Genomic DNA, 20,308 nt, shown 5'->3' on the forward strand with positions numbered 1-20,308 from the left:
AAACGTGTCATGTGGCAACTGGGCCCACCCTCTTGGGCATCTTTCTCCGACACGCCAGGCCATCTATTGGCACTGCCGAGAAGTCCCCGCCTCATGCGGCAACCGCTGCTCTCTCGCGCTTCTTTCCGGAGGTGCTGCGCCATCTGGTGCCACTGCCGAGAAGTCCGCACGTGGCCTCCGAGCCGAGGAGGGTGGTGCATCGGTGCCTGCAAATGCTGAGAATTGTGCAGTCGCTTGCGGCACGCTTAGTTGCACATACTCAGTGACTCCAGTTGGTGAGAGGTTGGTTCATTGAAGAGTAGCACATATCCAGTGAATTCCTGCACAGTACGTACCCAACTTGGGTCACTGAGTATGAGCAATATGTGTACATACGTGCCACTCTTCAACGAACCTCTTTTTATGACGACATGAGTCACTGCAAGCTTGGAAAGGGGTGGGTACCGCTGTTCGAAGAAACTCTTTGACACCGAGTGCTGGGTATGTGCCACTAGGTCGGTGCAGGTCTCCAGTGAACTTATTTGATGCCAACAATTGGGTCACTGGGTAAGTGCCAGTACGCGTGTGCCACTCTTTAATGAAAATCTCGACTGCAACTTAGGCCTCCGGGAATGTGCCGCCCTACAATGAAAAGATGCTTTAAATTTATCCGATGCTGAGCGGACCCACGTCACAAGGATTCAAGGACAGCAGCCCGACACATTTGCAAGCTGCGCCACAAATCCACAGGGTATGTGTCGCTTTTTGAGTGAATGAATTCTAGGGTTTTACGTGCCAAAACCACGATTTGAGGCGCTGTAGTGGGAAACTGGATTAATTTTGACCACCAGAGGATCTACGTGCCCCCAGTGCATGGGAAACGCGGCGTTTTTGCATTTCGCCACCGTCGGAATGCGGCTGCCGCGGCCGGAATTTCCTCCCGCGACCTCTTGCGTAGCAGCGGAACACTATAGGCGCTAAGCCGCCGCGGCGTGTGTGTCGCTTTTTGATGTACGACTTTCACGCCAACGCTTTGGCGAGCTGCGCCATGAATACGTGTGTGGGTACGTACCGCTCATCAGTGAACCTCTCGCCAACTTGGGTCACTGCAGTATGTGCCACTGAGCGTGCGGCAACGTACGCATGCGCCGACGCGCCACGGTTCCCGTCTTGAAGAGCTCGGAGGGCACGCGCGGACTTTTCGGCAGTGCCACTAGATGGCACAGTGAGTCAAAAAAAAAAAAAAAAAGCGCGAGAGGAGCCCAGTTGCTGCATGACTCGTTTCGCAACGTTCGCACGCGCCAGTGCGCCATCCATTTCGGAGGACACGCGCACACATCGCGGCGGCGGCGCTAGATGGCGCCGAGTGTCTTCAGGGAAGCGTGAAAGCGGAGTTACGCTGAAGTAAGCGCCCGACACATAACTCGTTTCGACAGCGACACGTTGCGTCGCTACATTGATTTCAATGCTAACGCATTACCGTCGACAGTCATCGCCAGGCGGTTTAATTCTGCCGCTTTTTTTTTTTTTTGTCCCCGGCTCGCTTGAAAGGCTCTTCATCATTAAAAAAAGTATGATGCTGCTCGCTGGGCAGGCTGGACGTTTCACATCAAAACTATTTCGGCGGTTTCGCCGCCGAAATCCTTCAGGCCGATTTAATAAGTATAGGTGATCAGCAGCCAGGACACTTTCCGCTTTGACGAAACGCACCTCGATTCGACGCCACAAACTGGAAACGAGAGCACAGCACCAAGCGAAACAGCGGCCGTGACCCCGGATGTCGCAGCCTCCCTTGTTTATCTGTATAGTGTTGCCAGCACGAGTGACGGATTCTAGCGAGAAGGAATGCGGCGGGCCCGAACGCGCGAAGTCCGAAAGCGGCCTCCCAGTGACGTGGCCCCGCTATGCCCGAAAGCGCGCTGCACCGCACCAGTATGAACGAAGGCAATCTCCATAGACCCAGAATGCTAAGGAACGCACGAATAATCTTAATGAAATTTCTTTCTAGCGCTTACACAGTCCTGATCACCTATCAGTCCGCATTCTTTTGATTAACTGATGAATGAACGAAGCAATATATAGCTGATATTAGAGAACACAGTGACCTGCTCAACAAAAGGAAAAGAAACAGTGATTGAAAGCACTCATATGGGACTTGGAACAAACATCTGTTCACTCGATTTGCGCGGAGCAAGGGAGCCCCCCCCCCCCCCCCCGCCCCCCTCCTTGGGCTTAATGTCGGGGGGGGGGGGAGGTAATATAATGAATTTTTGTAAGGCGATACGCACATTCCTGTGTGAGTGCCGAAGCACAGACGCTCCGAAAGACAGCAGTACTGGAGTGTTCAATGGCAGGCCGAGCTGTCGCACTGTAATTTCCAATGTCATTTTTCTCAGGGAGGAGAAACGCCGGCTTTCCAGTAAGTAGTGTTCGATCGTCTCTAATGAGTTGCAAAAATGGTACAAAGGGGATATTGCCAGAGCAGATCGGTGCATGTAGAAATTTAGGGATGGTACTCGACAACGCAGTCTCGTTAATGTCACTTCCGTCTTTCTGGTTTTGCAGTATTTCCTGCTCCAAGGGAATTGTAAGTGGTGTAGTTCCGAGGATGATCTATTTGGTTTTGATGTTTAAAGGATGCATGCGTGCAGAATCGGAAAATTTTTTTGCTTTCACGTTGCCCTTGCAATGCGGTCATGTTTAAGGGATAAAATATTTAGGAATGGTGCAGGCGTATGCATGTCTGAACTATACAGGGTGTCCCAGCTAAGCACGCACCGAGGTAATAAGAAAAAAAATTGCGGATCATATTATACACATGTTCAGAGTTGAGAAGCAACCAGGAATTTTTGGCATGCCGGAATTTTTTTAGGCCCTGACGCATCAAATTTTTTTTAAAGTTTTTAACTAACTTGTTAATTGTTATATTTGTCAAATGTCAATTAGGCGGTTATATAGAGAATTATAAGACATGTAAAAATGTGGTATTTCCAGAACGGTACACATCACGTCTTTACATTTTCTGGCAAACAGAGAAAGCCCGCAAAATAGAAAAATTACCATGTGACCAGATGGCGTTCCTATATTCCCAGGGGGTGGCGGGAGAGGGGGGGGGGGGGTAGTGTTCGTGTAAAAGCCGAACCGACTGTAGTGCGTTGAGCTATACATACAAAATAAGTCAGTCTGTTGCTATCACAAGCTTGCAAGTTTATTTATGCATGATTCCTTTGTACAGAAAGAATACCCTTGTAAAGCAATTTCATTTCTAACAGCCGATAATTGGGACTGCCTAAGCTTTGCCGCACGGGAAGTTGGGGGGGGGGGGGGTAGGCGTCGACGAGCACACGCCATGGCAGCCTCCCCCTCCCCCCACTTCCCGTAATTGACGCTTATAAGTTTATTTTTCAGGTTCAACTGGAGGGTTTTTCTGGCAGAAAGCTGCCTGCGAGCTTGGCTGTGTCCGGAAAACCTCTACAAGCAGTAGTACACGAGTGGTGCAGGAAATCTTCAACAGACACATACAATAGCCACATTCAATAAAGAGAGAGTGTAAACTTTATTTTCAAATCAATGAGATTGGAGTACGGCGTCTTTTTAGTGGGTCTGGGTTCCCGCCGCGCACGCGGTTCCGAGACCTTGTCTCGAAGCGGCTTCCTCGGCTCGCTGGACGGCCCAGAGTTGTGCTGTCAGGTTCGAGCTGAGCAGTGCGGTCTTCCAGCGCGAGCGGAGGCTGGAGGTGGAAGAGACTGGGTCTAATGATGTCATTGCACAAAATTTGAACAATGAAATCGAAAACCGAAACGCTGAAATGGTCATACATATGTTCAGAAATAACAGCAATAACCAAGCAAACGAGCGGCATCTACAAGCGAAGCACCTGTACAGAATACAGAAGCGCCATCAAAGTCTTAATATAGAAATCAAATAACGGTGGCACCTTCTGAGGTTTGCGCACGCCACGCAGACATCTTGTCATCGGTGCAGTTCCGAAGGGGGTCCGCCAACGTAACTAATTCCGCCGGCGTTTCTTGCGCAGTCAATAGACTTTTAGCGTGTCCGGTATTCGGGCAAGCGCGGGCGGTTTTCCGGTTTAGCGGGGGCGTCAACGTGAGCGGCCAGATTGGTGGCGCCAGCTGGTGGCGCAAAGCTCAACCACACAAACACAGAGCTAATTACTATGTTCTGCTTAGCTGCTGGCGTAAATTTTCGACAGTGGCGCAATCGTGTTCACAATTACGCCACTGCCAAAAATTTGCATGAGTGGCGAAGCAGGATATGGTGAGTTACTGCAGTTTTAGCTATGCGTTTGTCTGGTTGAGCTCTACAACACCAGGCGGCTTAACCGCTCACGTTTACGCCCCGACCATCCGGTAATCCGCCCAAACCGCTCCCGTTTACCGGAATAGCGTACAAGCTAAAAGTCTCTATTAAGAGACTTTTAGCGTGTCCGGTATTCGGGCAAGCGCGGGCGGTTTTCCGGTTTAGCGGGGGCGTCAACGTGAGCGGCCAGATTGGTGGCGCCAGCTGGTGGCGCAAAGCTCAACCACTCAAACACAGAGCTAATTACTATATTCTGCTTAGCTGCTGGCGTAAATTTTCGACAGTGGCGTAATCGTGTTCACAATTACGCCGCTGCCAAAAATTTGCACGAGTGGCGAAGCAGGATATGGTAAGTTACTGCAGTTTTAGCTATGCGTTTGTCTGGTTGAGCTCTACAACACCAGGCGGCTTCACCGCTCACGTTTACGCCCCGACCATCCGGTAATCCGCCCAAACCGCTCCCGTTTACCGGAATAGCGTACAAGCTAAATGTCTCTATTACTTGCGCTTCGTTGCCGTTGTTCCCAATAAGTTTCCCTTTGTACTCGATCGTTCCAGCGACGAACCTGTGATCGTTGTTTGTTAGTCTGACATTTTTTTAATTTCGGACGACGGATTTTCTCTAGAAATATCGCTTAGTCGGTCGGTGTGGCCGTTGCATTAATCCAGACTTCGCAACGACATCCTGAAAACGCACATTCGAGTACGTCCGTTTGTCCGGCCTCGGCACATCCTCAGGACGTCTTCAGAAGAGCATTCGAGGACATTTTCAGTACGCGTTCAGGAAATTTGAAAGATCCGGGCACTTGTTGTTGTTGTTGTCGTTGTTGTTGTTGTTGTTGTTGTTGTTGTTGTCCTGAGTGGCCGTGGCACATACCCACAGTGGGGGATTGGCCAAGAATCGGATGGTTTAATTAGGTGCATAAAAATAATAATGATAACATGGGAGTTAACAATTTGAGCGTGTGAGTTTAAATGTAAACGTTTTGTGTTTGGAGAAAAAAGGAAATAATCAGATGAAAACCGAGTATAAAATAATAATAATAATAATAATTAATAATAGATAAGAAATAAAAGAAACCTATGATTGTGAGGGAGAACGATCAATCTAACATGGAAATCGATTGGTTTCAATGAGGTAATTTTGGATCGCCAAGCAAACATTTCTGTGGCTGAACCCAACAATGGAGGCTCCAAAAGATAGGATCACAGGCACTGATAAAGTTAGACCAATAGAGCGAAGCGGGATTTCGAGTAGTCGTTTTCTTATAATAGAAAAACGTCTGCAAGACAAGAAATGGTCGATTGTCTCCGCTTCGCCACAGAATGAGCATAATGGTGAGGGGACCAGACCAGATTTGTGGAGGTAGAAGTTAAATGCAGGTATACGGCAGCGCAGCTTCGTGATGGACACTTCAATTTTCCGTGCTCGGCAAAAATCTCTGTTCCAAGAGTGTAGGAGATGTCCGTAATCCACAGAGTTAGTAATTGTGGAGCCTGATACTGACTGTATAATGATACACCTGCGAAATCCAGCAGCAGTAACATAAGCAGTCAAAGGGCAGCAAGGGAGAATCGGGCCACTTATCGATGCCTTGGCTAGAGAGTCTGCAATTTCATTAATGATTAGTCCTTTATGGCCAGGCACCCAAATCAAACGCACGCTTCTCAAGTAACCAGGTACCAATGATTGAAATGTCCTCATCACGCGAGAATCACTAGAAGCAGTAAGGGATGAGCACAATGATAACGAATTAGTGGCTATCACGGCTGACGTAATTGATGGTCCTAATTTGCGTAATGCCAGCACCACGGCCATGAATTCGGCTAAAAAGATCGGTATGAAAATCTGGCAGCCGAAGAGAAAATGTAGTAGTAGTAGTAGTAGTAGTAGTATTAGTAGTAGTAGTAGTAGTAGTATGTAATCTAGAATCGGGGAAAATATTCCTACACCTGACTTTTCTTCACATTGTGAAGCATCTGTAGCAATTACAATGTTTGTTTGAAGGTTTTTCAGGTGATCTTGTAATATACCGTCTAGAATACGGTGTGGAAGTAATTTTGCATTATTAGGAAAGATGTCATCGAATTGAATATCCGTGGCAACAGCTCTGTCGGGAATAGGAAGTACATCGCATATGCGCACGCCCAAAGAGTCAGTAATTTTTGCACGAATATAATTTGCGGATTATGTAGTCGCGGCCAGATTACACCGAAAAACAATACAGGTTGTGAAATAAAGATTATTTGGGGGTGGACGCAGTGGTGATTCATAAATCCTTAAGAACGTCTGCACCGTCAAAAGCCGGAACCTGCACGAAAGTGGCGGAACACGGGATTCTACATAAAGAATAGAATTTGCAACAAATTTAGGAGTACCTAAACACAGACGTAATGCTTCTCTTTCTAAGAGGATTAGAGGACGGGACATGTAGGCTGGAGCTCCAGAGAAGAGCACGCAACCAAATTCTAATACAGGGCGAACGTACATACGATATATCATTAGGAGTGTATCTCTTCTCAATCCTATTCGACGACTGCTCAGCCTACGCAATATGCCAATTGCACAGGTACCTTTCCCAGTCACATGATCTATGTGTGAGCGCCAGTTGAGAGAGGCGTTATAAATAATTCCGAGGTATTTAACAGATTCCATCTGTGGTATGTCTTGAAGGTGGTAAGACAATGAAATGTGCACTATGTCACGTATTGGAAAAACGAGAATAGCACATTTGCTGGCATTGAGTGTGAAGTGACTAGCATCTAACCACCTCTCCAGATCATAAAGGTAAGTTTGCAGTCGTTGGTATAGCGTGTGGATGTCGTTTGCAGATGCAAAAAACGCAATATCGTCTGCATAAACATAAGTAGTTATTTCTTGATGAGAAGGTAGTGTGCTCATGAGAATATTAAAAAGCATCGGGGAAAGAACTGAGCCTTGCGGTACGCCTCTCGTTTGTTTGTGTTTAGGAGAAGAAACGCCGCTTTCGTAGCAATAGAATTCTCTTTCACCTAAGAATGACTGAATCCACGCTACTATATATCCAGGAACACCACAGGAAGTTAACCGATTGATCAATACAGTGTGCTCCACAGTGTCGTATGCTTTAGCGATATCGAGCGTCACTAAGGCAGCGTATTGCTTATGACGTCGAGCGAGTTGTATTCGGCTTTCTAAGTCGACGTGGGCATGCCAGATGGAGCAGCCGGCTCTGAAACCAATCTGACAGGGACTAAGAATGGAATTATCATTAATGAATTTCATGATGCGACGGTGAAGAAGCCTCTCAATGAATTTTACTACGTTTGATGTAAGCGCAATGGGCCTAATGTTCTCCAATACATACCTTCCTTCTTGTTTCTTGAGCATCAATATTACTTTGGCGAGCTTCCAGTGCAACGGAATCCAAGCATATTTAATTGAATAATTCACCAGGTCTAAAAGAATGTTAGGCGATTCCTGTAACAATATTTTTAACATTGCATTTGTGACGCCATCAGGGCCAGGGGCTGAATTCGGTAAACATAGTGCAGTCTCATTTAGTTCAGCTAAGGAAATTGGAGTAAAGCCATCCCAAGGATCTAATGTAGAATGAATAGCCGGAAGCCTTGCCGTAAATCGATTTTCTAAGCCTTCGGCAATCTCTTCTAGGGAGGCGCTCAGTTCCTGCGGGGTCAAAACAATTGAATCTAATGTTAAAGGTGTTGGTAGCACCTTCCTAGCACGAAGGAATGCAAATAAAGCACGCTTATTTTTTGAACTAGATAGATAATCGTAACGTCTAATATCGTATTCCTCTTTGGCTCGATTAACAGTACGCTTAAATACACCAGCATGAAACTGATAATTTTTCCAATTTGTCGGGCACTGATTATGCAAAAGCATTTTCCAAGCGGCCTTTCTTTTTCTATAGTCCCGCGTACACTCATTAATCCACCAACAACAAGCGGTGCCTTTAGCCGAGGGGATGACAAATTCAGCTTGCTTCCGGGAATCCTCTAGAATTGAGCAAATGGTTGAAGCGATTTCCTTATCATTGGCATTGGCAAGTTTCGAAACGGCAGAACGCAAGAAAGTCTTAAATTTCGTATGGTCCATAAATGTGCATGCCTGGTATTCTAAAGATGTTATTTGACAATTGATTTGAAATGACACAGGAAGATGATCACTGTTGGTTGCTGAGTCAACCGCTACCCACGACAAAACCTTGATGCCAGCGCTACAAAATGTCAAATCTAACACTGAACGGAAGGGTCCTCGAGCAAACGTTACTTGTCCTGTGTTCTGACATGAAAGGTGACTATCAACAGTCCACTCCCAAAGTCGCTTACCACACAAATCTGTTTTTAGCCCCCACGACACGTGATGCGAATTAAAATCCCCTACAAACAAAATTTCTTTTCTACAGGCAGCCACAGCCCTATCAAGTTGACGTGTACTTTGCACACCGCTGGGGAAATAAGCATTTATAATTGAAAATGGATGGTATCCTGTGAGACATAAATCTATGGCCAAAATTTCACAGTCGCAGTCCATGATTTGAAAAGAAATTTTTGCCTTGTGACAAATTTTACTAGAAACAAGTATCATTAATCCTCCACCTCGCGAGTCTCTATCTAATCGGAAGGACCGAAAACCTTTTAAATGAAAATTTTAAATGAAATTTAAATGAAATTTTAAATGAAAATATAGAACGACAGTTCCACTGCAGCACTTTCAACTGTCCAATGGTGTTGAACGCACAGCAGCGGCAACTGCCGCCTTTAGAATACTTTCTGTAAGCACAGGAGTTGGTTGACTATTCTTTTATTTTGGTTTCATAGTTTTTGAAATTGGGGACCCCATACGTTTGGGAGCTCGAGTGTCAAGTTCCATGTCTGTGACACTAACAGTGTCTGAATAAGAGGGCTCATCCTCGCGTGTTTGGACTAGCGAAGTAGTGTCTGTGGAATGTTCTGCAACTGTTAAAGGCGTCTCTACCTCGTTGCTAGGCATTCGAGGTGTGGCGTTAGATACTGGGGCACTGCATTGGTGTCTTAGTGGGCTGCATTATTTGCATCATGTGACCGACACTTTGCACAGTGGGAATCCTTTTCCTTCGTTTTATCGGTTGAAGTGCACTGCGCTCTTGTTCACAGGAAAGCCTGTCCATACAATACGATGGGAAGTAGTTGTTGCTGTTGTATCCTGTGATGCGTGTGGCTCCTACCCACGATGGGAGATTGGCCAAGAAATGGGTGGATTTTTCGAAATTATTATGGAGCATAAATTTCCTAATAGCTACAATTGCTATCTTGCTTTGTCTCGATGCTTCGTACATTTTTTTCTTCCTCTCCTGTCTTTCCGGCTCACATCACATACCAGTATGGTTGCTCCCCACTTCTTTTAACGCGATAGCGTTGAGGGGTTCGTGTCGCAGAAAAGCCGGTGTCGTCGGCGTGGGTGTCGGCGGCGTTGGTGTTGGTGATAAATTCCGGGAGGCACTTCATGAATAAAAAACAACTTGCAAGATGGGCTGGGTGGGAATCGAGCCAGGGTCTCCGGAGTGTGAGACGGAGACGCTACCACTCATCCACGAGTTCGATGCTTCAAAGCGGTACAAAAGCGCCTCTAGTGAATGCGGTGTTGCCTTAGAAGCGTGCCGTAGAAAGCTATACTGCGGTGTATATCGGTATTTATGAGCATGTAACTTACAGAAGTCGCAGTTACACGAGTAGCGAAGTACGTTTCCGCTACATTTCTTCTGCGCTTTGCGCACACGCAGAGCCATCTTGCGGCAAACGCAGAAGACGCCCTCCTCGCAATGTGCGGCGCTGCCCCGACACGTGGCGCGTCACTCGCCCGCTTCTCCCCTTCGGGCCGTGCGGGGACCGGTGCGAGGATGCCCCACCACCCTGGCGTTTAATAAGTTTTCTCGCTCTCTCTCCCCTTCCAACTTCACTCGTCACTCGCACCCTCGCGTTTTGGCGACGTGGCTCCTCTTTCCGCTCACAGCGCGATTCCTAGGTGCAGCGTCCGATGCGGGACGCCTCTGACCTGATCGCTGCGCCGTAGCGCGTCTGGTGGGAAAGCGTCCCCTGCGATGTGTGCCGAGCTGCTTCCGAGGAGTCATGCGTCTGCGTGGTGCTCCCAAGCGAGATAGAGGACGATACCATCGAGGCGTCAGCCCGGCTTTCCGTGATGATCACGACGTTTGGCTCGCGTAGATAATTTCTCCCTCCGAGACACCGAGTTCTTTGGTTCGTTCCGCTTGCTCAGGCGCACGTTTCGTTGCCGCGCCGAACGCTGCGTTGCTCGGCGCTCACCGCATGATTGGTGGGTGCAAAGCCCGATACAGGGCGCCTCATAAGTGATCGCTGCGCCGTAGCGAAATGTCTTACACCCCTTGGTGGGTCAACGGGAACGCTGTCGCGTTCCACTCTTGAAGGTGAAGCTTAAGCGTCCTCCAATTTTTTGCCCTCATTCCCTAAGACTTAATTATTGAGAGAGGTATGCTCCTGGGCAATGTGGCTGGAGGCTCCTGCGTGTAGGTGTGCCTGCTTCCCCGAAGCCCGGGAAGGTGACCAACAAGTTCACCATTAATGCGTAGGGCTTTAAAAGACACCCTAACACACTTTTCCTTGCGCCGCTCGACTCGCGGCTGGTCCGCCACAGTGGGTACGTGCCACACTTTCTACGGTCCTCATTATCATCACCATCGTCACTGTTCCCTGCTTCGGTGCTCACGCGTCCGTGCTCCTATCTCGCCGCGCTACTACGTGTTCCTTCCGCTGGCGCCCCAGCGGTCCGAGGTGCGTCTGGTCCGAGAGGTGCGGCCGATATATCTGGGTGTGCGAAGTCCACGAGCCTGTTCGTCACCACCGGTCGATTCCGCCATGTCGAGGAAGTTCTGCGTCGTCGCGCTGTGTCCCTCGGGGGAGTCGGACGTGCCGTACCACAGGTTCCCCCGCGAGTCGTCGCCTCGGCGGCAGCGCTGGATCGACTTCGTCCGGGCCTCGGGGCGCGGGGACGCGTGGACCCCGCGCGAGAGCAGCCGCATCTGCTCGCGTCACTTCGCGCCGTCCTGCTACAAGCGGCACCCGGCGAGCCTGGCCCGGCTCGGCCTCTCGACCAAGGGGCTGTACCTGGAGCCCGGGGCGCTGCCGACCGTCTACCCCGCTGTGCGCACGCCTTGTCCGCCAGGAGGCAGCGGGGTCGCTGCGCCGTTCACCAACAGGCGTCCGCGACACGAGGTTTGTGCATGCGGTCGCCGTGTACGGTCGAACGCCTCTGTAACAAAACGACTTGCGCAGAGAAGGCATGACTCTGTACCGGTTCTGTTGTGAGCTGTGTGGTGCGCCACCCTTACAACGCAGCGAACCATATAACGAATGATACCGGAGGCCCCAATTGCTTCGTTATATAAAGGCGTTCGACTGTATGTAAAGAAAGTAGTGCGGAAGCGTGTGGCGCTTGGCTTCGTAATTAACACGCAAGTTATTTGTACAGAGGTAGTTACGTGAGTAGTACGTATACTATAGGGTCATTCCATGCCAAACGTCCCCACCCCAATAGTGACCATCGCTGAAGTTCCTGAAAAAATTTGGGCTAGATGAATTTTGTGTGAATAAGCATTCGCCAAAGTATTTTCGTCGAAAAAAATTTTGTGATCACGTGATCGCTCTTTGAAATTTCCGGGAAGAAGCAAAAGTTGGTTGGAGGTAATTTTTTTTAGTCAAGCCTGAAAGTAGGCACAATAATAAACTTTATTTTAGAACATTGTACTGGCATCCTTCTTTCATATTACGTTATAATTGAATGAATTTTAGAATTTTCCGAATTTATTTGGCTCAGTAAATAAGCAAAAAAATTTTGCGTTTTCAGACATTTCTTGCGTAAACTGCGTTGACCTTTCAGCTGCAATACTTTTTCTGACTTTTTGCCTTTTGCTATATTGTATGTTAAAAATAATTCCCAATTATCAAGAAATATATTTTTTGAGAAAAATACCTCCGAAGTTTGAAAAAAATGACTTTTTGGCGAGATTCAGGCCACGTTTAAGCATTAAGGCCCTCCAGATAAAAATATGTCAGATAGGTCAATATACGCACCGGCCTCTTAGCTTGTGATATAGAAAGTTTCATTCGAGTAAATTTTGTTTGAAGCGAGAAATCTTTTTTTGATGTCAGCAACCCATGTCATGAGTAGGCACTGCATACGTGCCGCCGCTCTCCTTGTCGTCTCCGTATCGTCGTCTGCTTTCTCCTGTTTGTCTGCCGCCCAGCAGACGGCGGCTGGTATATATAACTACTGCAGATTAAAATTTTTGACGTTCTTTTGGTTTTTGCTCTTTCGGTGCTTAAGAAAACGCAAGGAAAATGGCTTTACATCCTTCTGGGGGTGTTTGTTTACCCTTACCTCTGTATTCATGTGTTTCTCCGATTAAAATAATGTGATCAGCTAACAGACACACAAGGCGGCAGACGAGGCTTCCTGTGAGCGAATGTTAAGGGAATGCGTACAAACGTTGTCGCAACGAAGGAACATCGGAAAGAATATGGCACATAACTCAGTCCAACACGTTCAGAATGGATCCGAAATCCAAGCTTCAGTATCATGCCTTCCAGCATCAATTTCTTGCAATGCTAAAGGTAAGAAAATGTCTCGAGCACTGACTTGCGATTTGAAATCTTTGCGCAGTTCACCTAAAGCGCCTGAACTGAATCAGATTTTTCCACGAGAATAATAATTCAAGGCATCATCTAAAACGATGCTTGCTATATCAATTGCGCGATATTTTCGTGAACAGACTGAGGTTATCTAATCAGCCCATTTACAGTGCGACATGTTTTGCGGTATGTGAGAAAAGCCAAAATCTTAGACAATGAGACCAACAGAATGCAGTGCAGCTACAACGAGCTTATTTCTGGAGGCTTACTGGTACGCTTGGCACTATTTTTCAGGAAGCGAACTTCCGCCATGCTCTTTCGGCCCAAAGAACTGCCACAAAACAACTTACTGCAGCGAGCAGCGGCTGACAACTGTAGTTAGTTTGACTGACATAGATCGGCGTCTTCTTGCGCTGCGCTCAAGAAGAAACCTGGGTGACGATGCGACCATATGTATGCACCACAAACAACTTTACCTTCATCGATACACTTCTAAAGTCGCTTCGAAGTTGTGCTCAGACCCATTCTTTAGACATGCGAAGCATTGCCGGGGGTCGACCGTCATCACACTGGCCGTTGTTGATGCCCACCCTTCTCTAGGCCTGGTTCCAGGAAATCGAATCTGTGAAGCTTGCAAGCGGCACTTGTATAGTACTCAAAGAATGGCAAATTTGGTGTTGCCAGAAGAACAACTCGACGTTCTGGTCGGAGGTAGTGAAAGTGAGTCTGAATCAAGTGGTACAGGAACAGAAAAGGAGGCCATAGAAAGAGGTGTTGGCAGCAGCGTAAAAAGGAAACTGCAGCACGGAATAACGACGCACGCTAAAAAGAAAGTGGAAACAATGCGAGAAAACGCGAAGGGAATAACGGCTACGTCCCCGGAAATGTGCCAACCATCGACCCTTGACAAACGCGAGGGCACTGAACTCCTCCTGAATGATTATGTCTGCTTGATGCAAGACTTGAAAAACAAGTTTTCCCAAGGACATAGCCGAGAAAAAAAAAATACAGTACCTCACTTTAGCCCCCCAATCTTGGTCTCGTGAAAAAATGATGGAGTTCTTTGGTGCATCGGAACGACAAGTTCGCGAGGCATTGAAAGTCAAGTCTAACAGTGGGATTCTAGGCAGGCCGCAAACAAGACGTGGTCGTCCAGTTAGTGAGGAAGTGAAGTCATCGGTCAGAGCTTTCTACGAGGATGACTCTCTGTCTTATTGCCTACCAGGAAAAAAGGACACTCTGAAAAGCCATCAAAAGCGACTATTGTTGATGAACCTGAAGGAAATGCATGAAGAATGGAAGAAGACTTACAATTTAAGTGTGTCTTATCAACGTTCGCCGCTTTGCGTCCTCCCCACTGTGTTTTGGCTGGTGGAAGCGGCACACACACAGTGTGTGTCTGCATGAGTCATCATAACTTTAAACTAATGCTTCATTCTAGTGGGCTCAAGGAGACAACTGAAGAGCTCCTGGCTACACTTGTATGTCGACTTGATAACCAAGATTGCATTTTCGGCAAATGCGCATCCTGCCCTGGCATAAAGCACGCTGAGAATCTGCTTCGACAAAGTCTTGCCCATGTCGCAGAAAGCAGAGACAACATCCTTGTCCGGCAATGGATAAGTGGAGTCCGCTGTAGACTCGAAACCATGGTTTTGACATCAGAAGAGTTTTCCGAAAAGTTCACAGACATGTTGAATCAACTTGAGATCCACCATTTTATCAGTAAGCAGCAAGCTCGCTACTTTCGAGAACTGAAGTTTAACCTAAGCCAACCCGAGGTCGTCATGGTGTTGGATTTCGCGGAAAATTGCAGTTTTATACTTCAGGACGCACCACAGTCGTACCACTGGGTTAACACCCAAGCTACAATACATCCCGCAGTTGTCTATTTTCGGAAGGCGCAAAGCGACCCTGGAGAGGTTTCTGCGTGGTGTTTCGCTGTTGTTTTTGACTGCCTGGAGCATGATACAGTCGCAGTACACACGTTTCAGAGTGCAGTGCTCGAGGTAGTAAAGCAATATCTGCCTGAAGTAAAAAAAATTCACTATTTCTCTGATGGAGCTTCATCACAATATAAGAACAAAGAGAACTTTTTGAATCTTTGAAAGAATTGCCCCAAATGTTCGTGTAGTTTTGTACTGTACAAGTACAATGTACTGCGTACTGAACGTGCATGTCTCATTCTCTGTACCGAACGTACGTGTTTTTTTTTTGTTTTTTTGTTTTTCTCCTCACGTTCTGTTTGTTGTTGTACTCCGCCGCCGTCAATGCTGCACTGTAAGAGGAAGCCAGGACCTCTCAAGCTGTCTATACAGCTTTTTCCCTGGCTGTCCTCGCAACACCAGTTGCGGAAATAAACCTTCAAACCAAACCAAACCAAACCAAACAGGACTTTAATCTATCGGCAGAATGGAATTTCTTCGCCACTTCACACGGCAAAAGTGCATGCGATGGTGTCGGAGGCACACTCAAACGTCTGGCAGCAAGAGCAAGCTTGCAGCGGCCATATCACAGCCAGATTCAATCTCCAGAGGATCTGTTTGACTGGGCGAAAAGTAATATCAAGGGAAGTACAGTAATGTGGGTATCTAATTGCAAAATACAAGGAAAAAGAACAGAGCTTGGTTTGAGATTCAGCACAGCAACCGGTGTTAAAGGAACGCGATTATTCCACCACTTCAAACCAGTGACGGTTTCAACTCTTCGGGTTGGTATCACCTCATACTCAAATACCGAAGAAGTTGAAGTAAAGAAGCGGGCATGAATACTATGGAGTCTTTCATTTGCCTGTAAAGGTTTATGTGCGAAGAGTTGAACATGAGTGAACAACAAAACGGAAGGCAACCGACAAGTTGAATCAGGCTCTAATCTCCAGCTGTGAGCGTCTGTGGCCCGGTCAACAGCCGTCTTCATTCTGGTGCGGAACAGCAGAAAAGAAGCGGCCGTGTTGCCTCCCGCTCTGCAGGAGGCAAAGTTAGCCATTAACTGTTATTGCAAGACACCCACATCGATGCCATGTTCGCCACCCTGACAGCCCCGAGCCACAAAAATGACGACAGGTGAACTGACAAAAGCAGGCCATTTACGATCTGTTTAGACTGACGTCAAGCGACATAGCCGACACAGTCAACGTTTTTTCGGCGAAGAGCCGGAGTGCATATGTGAGCCCAAAAACTCTCTGGTGGCTCATAAGCATCGTGCAGTGAGACCGAGCTCAGCAGTGGATACTAATGATATGGATTGCCGACTTAAAAAAAATTTTTTTCGCTTCAGACAAATTTTACTCGAATGAAACTTTCTATATCACAAGCTAAGAGGCCGGTGCGTATATTGACCTATCTGACATATTTTTATCTGGAGGGCCTTAATGCTTAAATGTGGCCTGAATCTCGCCAAAAAGTCATTTTTTTCCAACTTCGGAGGTATTTTTCTCAAAAAATATATTTCTTAATAATTGGGAATTATTTTTAACATACAATATAGCAAAAGGCAAAAAGTCAGAAAAATTATTGCAGCTGAAAAGTCAACGCAGTTTATGCAAGAAATGTCTGAAAACGCAACTTTTCTTGCTTTTTTACTGAGCCTAATAAATTCGGAAAATTCTAAAATTCATTCAATTATAACGTAATATGAAAGAAGGATGCCAGTACAATGTTCTAAAATAAAGTTTATTATTGTCCCTAGTTTCAGGCTTGAATAAAAAAAATTACCTCCAACCAACTTTTGCTTCTTCCCGGAAATTTCAAAGAGCGATCACGTGATCACAAATTTTTTTTCGACGAAAATACTTTGGTGAATGCTTATTCACACAAAAATCATCTAGCCCAAATTTTTTCAGGAACTTCAGCTATGGTCACTTTTGGGGTGGGGACGTTTGGCATGGAATGACCCTATAGCGTCTCTCGAAATGTAGCTGTACCATGGCAGCTTGACGAGATTTTTTTTTTTTATTTTACCTGACATGATGGAACGAGGAAAAAGGACGCTCGTTGTTTAAGTAGTTCGCTAAAAGTTGTGCATGAACTTGAGAACCTAAAAAAAATGAAAAATCAATATTTCAGTCGTCCAGCCGTTTACTTAGTCCACGATATCGCGGTAAGCTGGCGTGTTAGATCGAAGTTAGCAATCGCGGCAGCCGTGTTATTGAGCCTCCGCGCTTGGTTAATCGTTTACGTGTATTGTAACCGAGAAGCGTATAATTTAACGCAGCTTGGTATATTGCTTTTGCTGTTTGTTTAAGGGGGACTCACGAGGCTCCGTAGAAAACAGAAACGTTTTGCCGCAACAATTTTAAACAGGTTATTTAGTAACAGTCCAGGGAGAAGAAAATCAAATGTTGCGAGGCTATTGTGCGACGAGGTGGACTACTTTCCCCGCAGCAGATGCTCTCTCTCCCTTTGTCTCGATCAGCCGACGCCTCCTGGATATCAAGCCTCCGCGCTCTTCCTTTATGACGACGGGCTACTCGGACCGAAATTTCCATCTGCCAAGCCCGGCGTGACGAAAGCGGGGACGTCAAGGTCACCGGGGCTTACTCTGGAGCATCCCCATCGGATTCTGTGGCACTCGGGCAAGGTATAGCATGACGGCATGGATCGAGTTGTACCGGTCTTGTGCTATCTAGGGGGCGCTGGATCAGCGCCTCAATGTGAACTTTTTTTTTTTTTTTTTACCCTAGCTAGGACATTATGCAGTAGAAGAGCTAGAGCTTGGTGGCGCAACCCACGGGCCCGTTCCAAAGGGGACGCTCATAACATCCATCCATCCATCCATAGAGGAAGGAAACTGAGGAGAGGCATACCGCCTCCGCGCGCTAGGAGAAAAGTGTGGAGGAAATGACCTAGTAGGTTCTCCTTTTTTTTTTGCTGATTTTTTATTTCTTTGCTGTAGCGGTCACGCCTTTCGGGCCACAATGGCGGCTTTGTTATTGTTCTGTGCGCTCACACGTGTTGATCCGTAGGTTTCGTACCGCGGCAAAGGCGCCATGCGGGCAGGTTTGCGTTGTTCTCCCTGTTTTGTTGCGCTGCGTTATCTGGACCGTGCTCTACCGGATGTTGCTGTGGCCAGGTGGGACAGGAGGAACTAAAGTTCGTGAAATGAACGCGCATGCAACGCTGTACGCAATGTACCTGTGCCATGGCAGCGGCTGCGGACGAAGGAATATCCGCGGGAAATGTTGCCCTCTTTGGCGGAATCATGCTAACGTGCTAACGATTGTTTAGTATTGCTGCGGAGCGCGCGCGACCCGAGCAGTACGGTTGCGCGCAGCGCGGCGTTGTTTTGTGAGAGATGTAAACAAGAGAGCTGGCCCGATAGGCGGAGCAACGCCATGAACAACGCCAACTTCAGGCTTCACTTTAGCTTCACAAAGAGTGACGTCAGGGCCTCTCCTCAGTTTCCTTCCTCCGTGCATCCATCCAATTTTTTGTTGTAGTAGGGAAATGATAAACAACGGAGGCGTGCAAAAACAAAATTCACAATAGAGGCTCAGAAAATTTGGTTATGAGAATTCATCGCGGGTCTTTTTTTCTTTTCTTGTATTTTTTAAGATATATAGGACATTGGGCAATATAATAACGAGAGCTTGGTGACGCAACCCACCACCCTGTTCCAAAGGGGATGCTCATAGCATCCATCCATCCATGCAATGAGGCTCATGTCGCCGCGTTTCCTTGGACGCGAAATGCAAACACTCTCGTGTACTTAGATTTAGGTGCACGTTAAGTAACCTCAGGTGGCCAAAGTTACTCCGGTGTCTGCTATACTGCGGCATGCCTCACAATCAAATCATGGTTCTCGCTCGTAAAACCCCGGAATGTGTTTTTCTTTCTTTCTTTTTTTTTTATTCATTTCCAAACTTCTCACATATCGGTATTCGATGGACCCGAGCAACGTTTACGCCAAGACCCACGCGATCGTTCCTTCTCCTTTATTTCTTAGTTGCGCGGCGCATTTACAAAGGTGTTTTTTGCGCATTCGAGTTTTTTTTTTTTTCGCGAGAACCCAGATAGGTGCACGCGCGGGGGTCGAGAGCACGCACGTTGCGTCATTTCGTTCGCGGGTGCACGTATGCGTGGCTCCTATACGAAAAGAAGCCCGGTGCGCGGCCCTCTGTTTTAACGTTAAGCCGCTTTCGCGAAGTACGGCGCTCAGCGATTGAAACGGGACACTCGGAGCGGGTGGCCTACTTGAGACTCCTTGCGGTACCAGTGGGCTCTGGGGCACCGAGCACCGACAGGTTAAAAAGGCGGAAGTTAAGAATTGGATAAATCCAATGGAAAAGAAGCATAGTGTTGAACTATATCGATACCGGAAACAGCAGATCAGGAAGGAAGCGTTTTATGATAACTCAAGAGGCAGTGCCCTACTCTGCGAAGCTTATGTCAGGATGTCTTAGAACGCGCAGCTATAAAAAGAAATTTAACGAAGAAGAAGAAGACACGTGTACTAGTGTGTCTATAGTACACGTGTGTGCACGTGTACTATAGTGTCTACAGATTTACCACACACTATAGTGTGTGGTAAATCTGTAGAAACCATAGAACACCTCATACTGGAATGTGATGATATCCATCCCGATGTCGATGCGGGCGCAGTCACGCTTCCCGAGGCCCTAGGGTTTAGAGATAACAATATAGTCATGTAAATAAATAATAAAATAGTAAAAAATAAGCTTAAAGAAAAATGGCAGTGTACATGGAATAGCGAAGAAAATAACAAACTACATTTAGTAAAACCTATTCTGGGAGACTGGAGATCATGCAGGCATCAGGAACGTTTTATAGAAGTAATTTTATGCCGCCTGCGCATCGGACACACACACCTAACACATAACTTTCTACTGACAAAACGAGACAAACCCTTATGTGAGAAATGTGGAGATGAACTCACTGTAAATCACATTTTATTCTCGTGCACACAACTCTAACGGCTATGGAAGAAATATTTTACTGTATTTTACAACGAGCGCATTCCCTTCCATCCCAGTCTACTTTTAGGAGATAAACCACTTGTAGGAACTTCATCTGTCTTTAGTTTTTTGAAAGACGCAGCGATCCTAAACGAAATATAATATATCACAGAACTACTAATTCTAAAAATTCTTACCCAGTTTTTTCACGCATATTATGATGCACCTCACCCATTTTCTCAGTCCTGAGAAGAAGGTTGAGGTCTCCACTTGATTTGTTGGGCTCCTCAGAGTCCTTGTCCGGACAAGGACTTTCGCTGAGGATACCCAATTTTTGAAATAAATTATGCCATGTGTTTGGCGCATGATAGCCTGAGTTGCTTATGCGCCATAAAACCCAATGAAATACAATACAATAAATAAATATGCGGTGGAAATGAGCAGAAA

General features: G+C 46.8%; 1 protein-coding gene across 2 annotated transcripts in view; it reads left to right on the plus strand.

Annotated features, from left to right (window-relative positions):
• The first annotated feature begins 10,811 nt into the window (after positions 1–10,811).
• Positions 10,812–20,308, plus strand: part of LOC126529388 (uncharacterized) — a 52,080-nt gene continuing 42,583 nt past the window's right edge. Inside the window, exons 1-2 of one of the 2 annotated variants that reach the window (XM_055069816.2) lie at positions 10,812–11,532; positions 17,362–17,526. In XM_055069816.2, the coding sequence (XP_054925791.1) occupies positions 10,882–11,532; positions 17,362–17,526 (816 nt within the window). In that variant the 5' untranslated portion in view covers positions 10,812–10,881. The remainder of the gene's footprint in view (positions 11,533–17,361; positions 17,527–20,308) is intronic. The other variant, XM_055069815.2, reaches the window with a different exon arrangement.

The sequence above is a fragment of the Dermacentor andersoni genome, chromosome 8 (genome assembly GCF_023375885.2).
Source record: "Dermacentor andersoni chromosome 8, qqDerAnde1_hic_scaffold, whole genome shotgun sequence".
NCBI classification, from domain to species: domain Eukaryota; kingdom Metazoa; phylum Arthropoda; class Arachnida; order Ixodida; family Ixodidae; genus Dermacentor; species Dermacentor andersoni.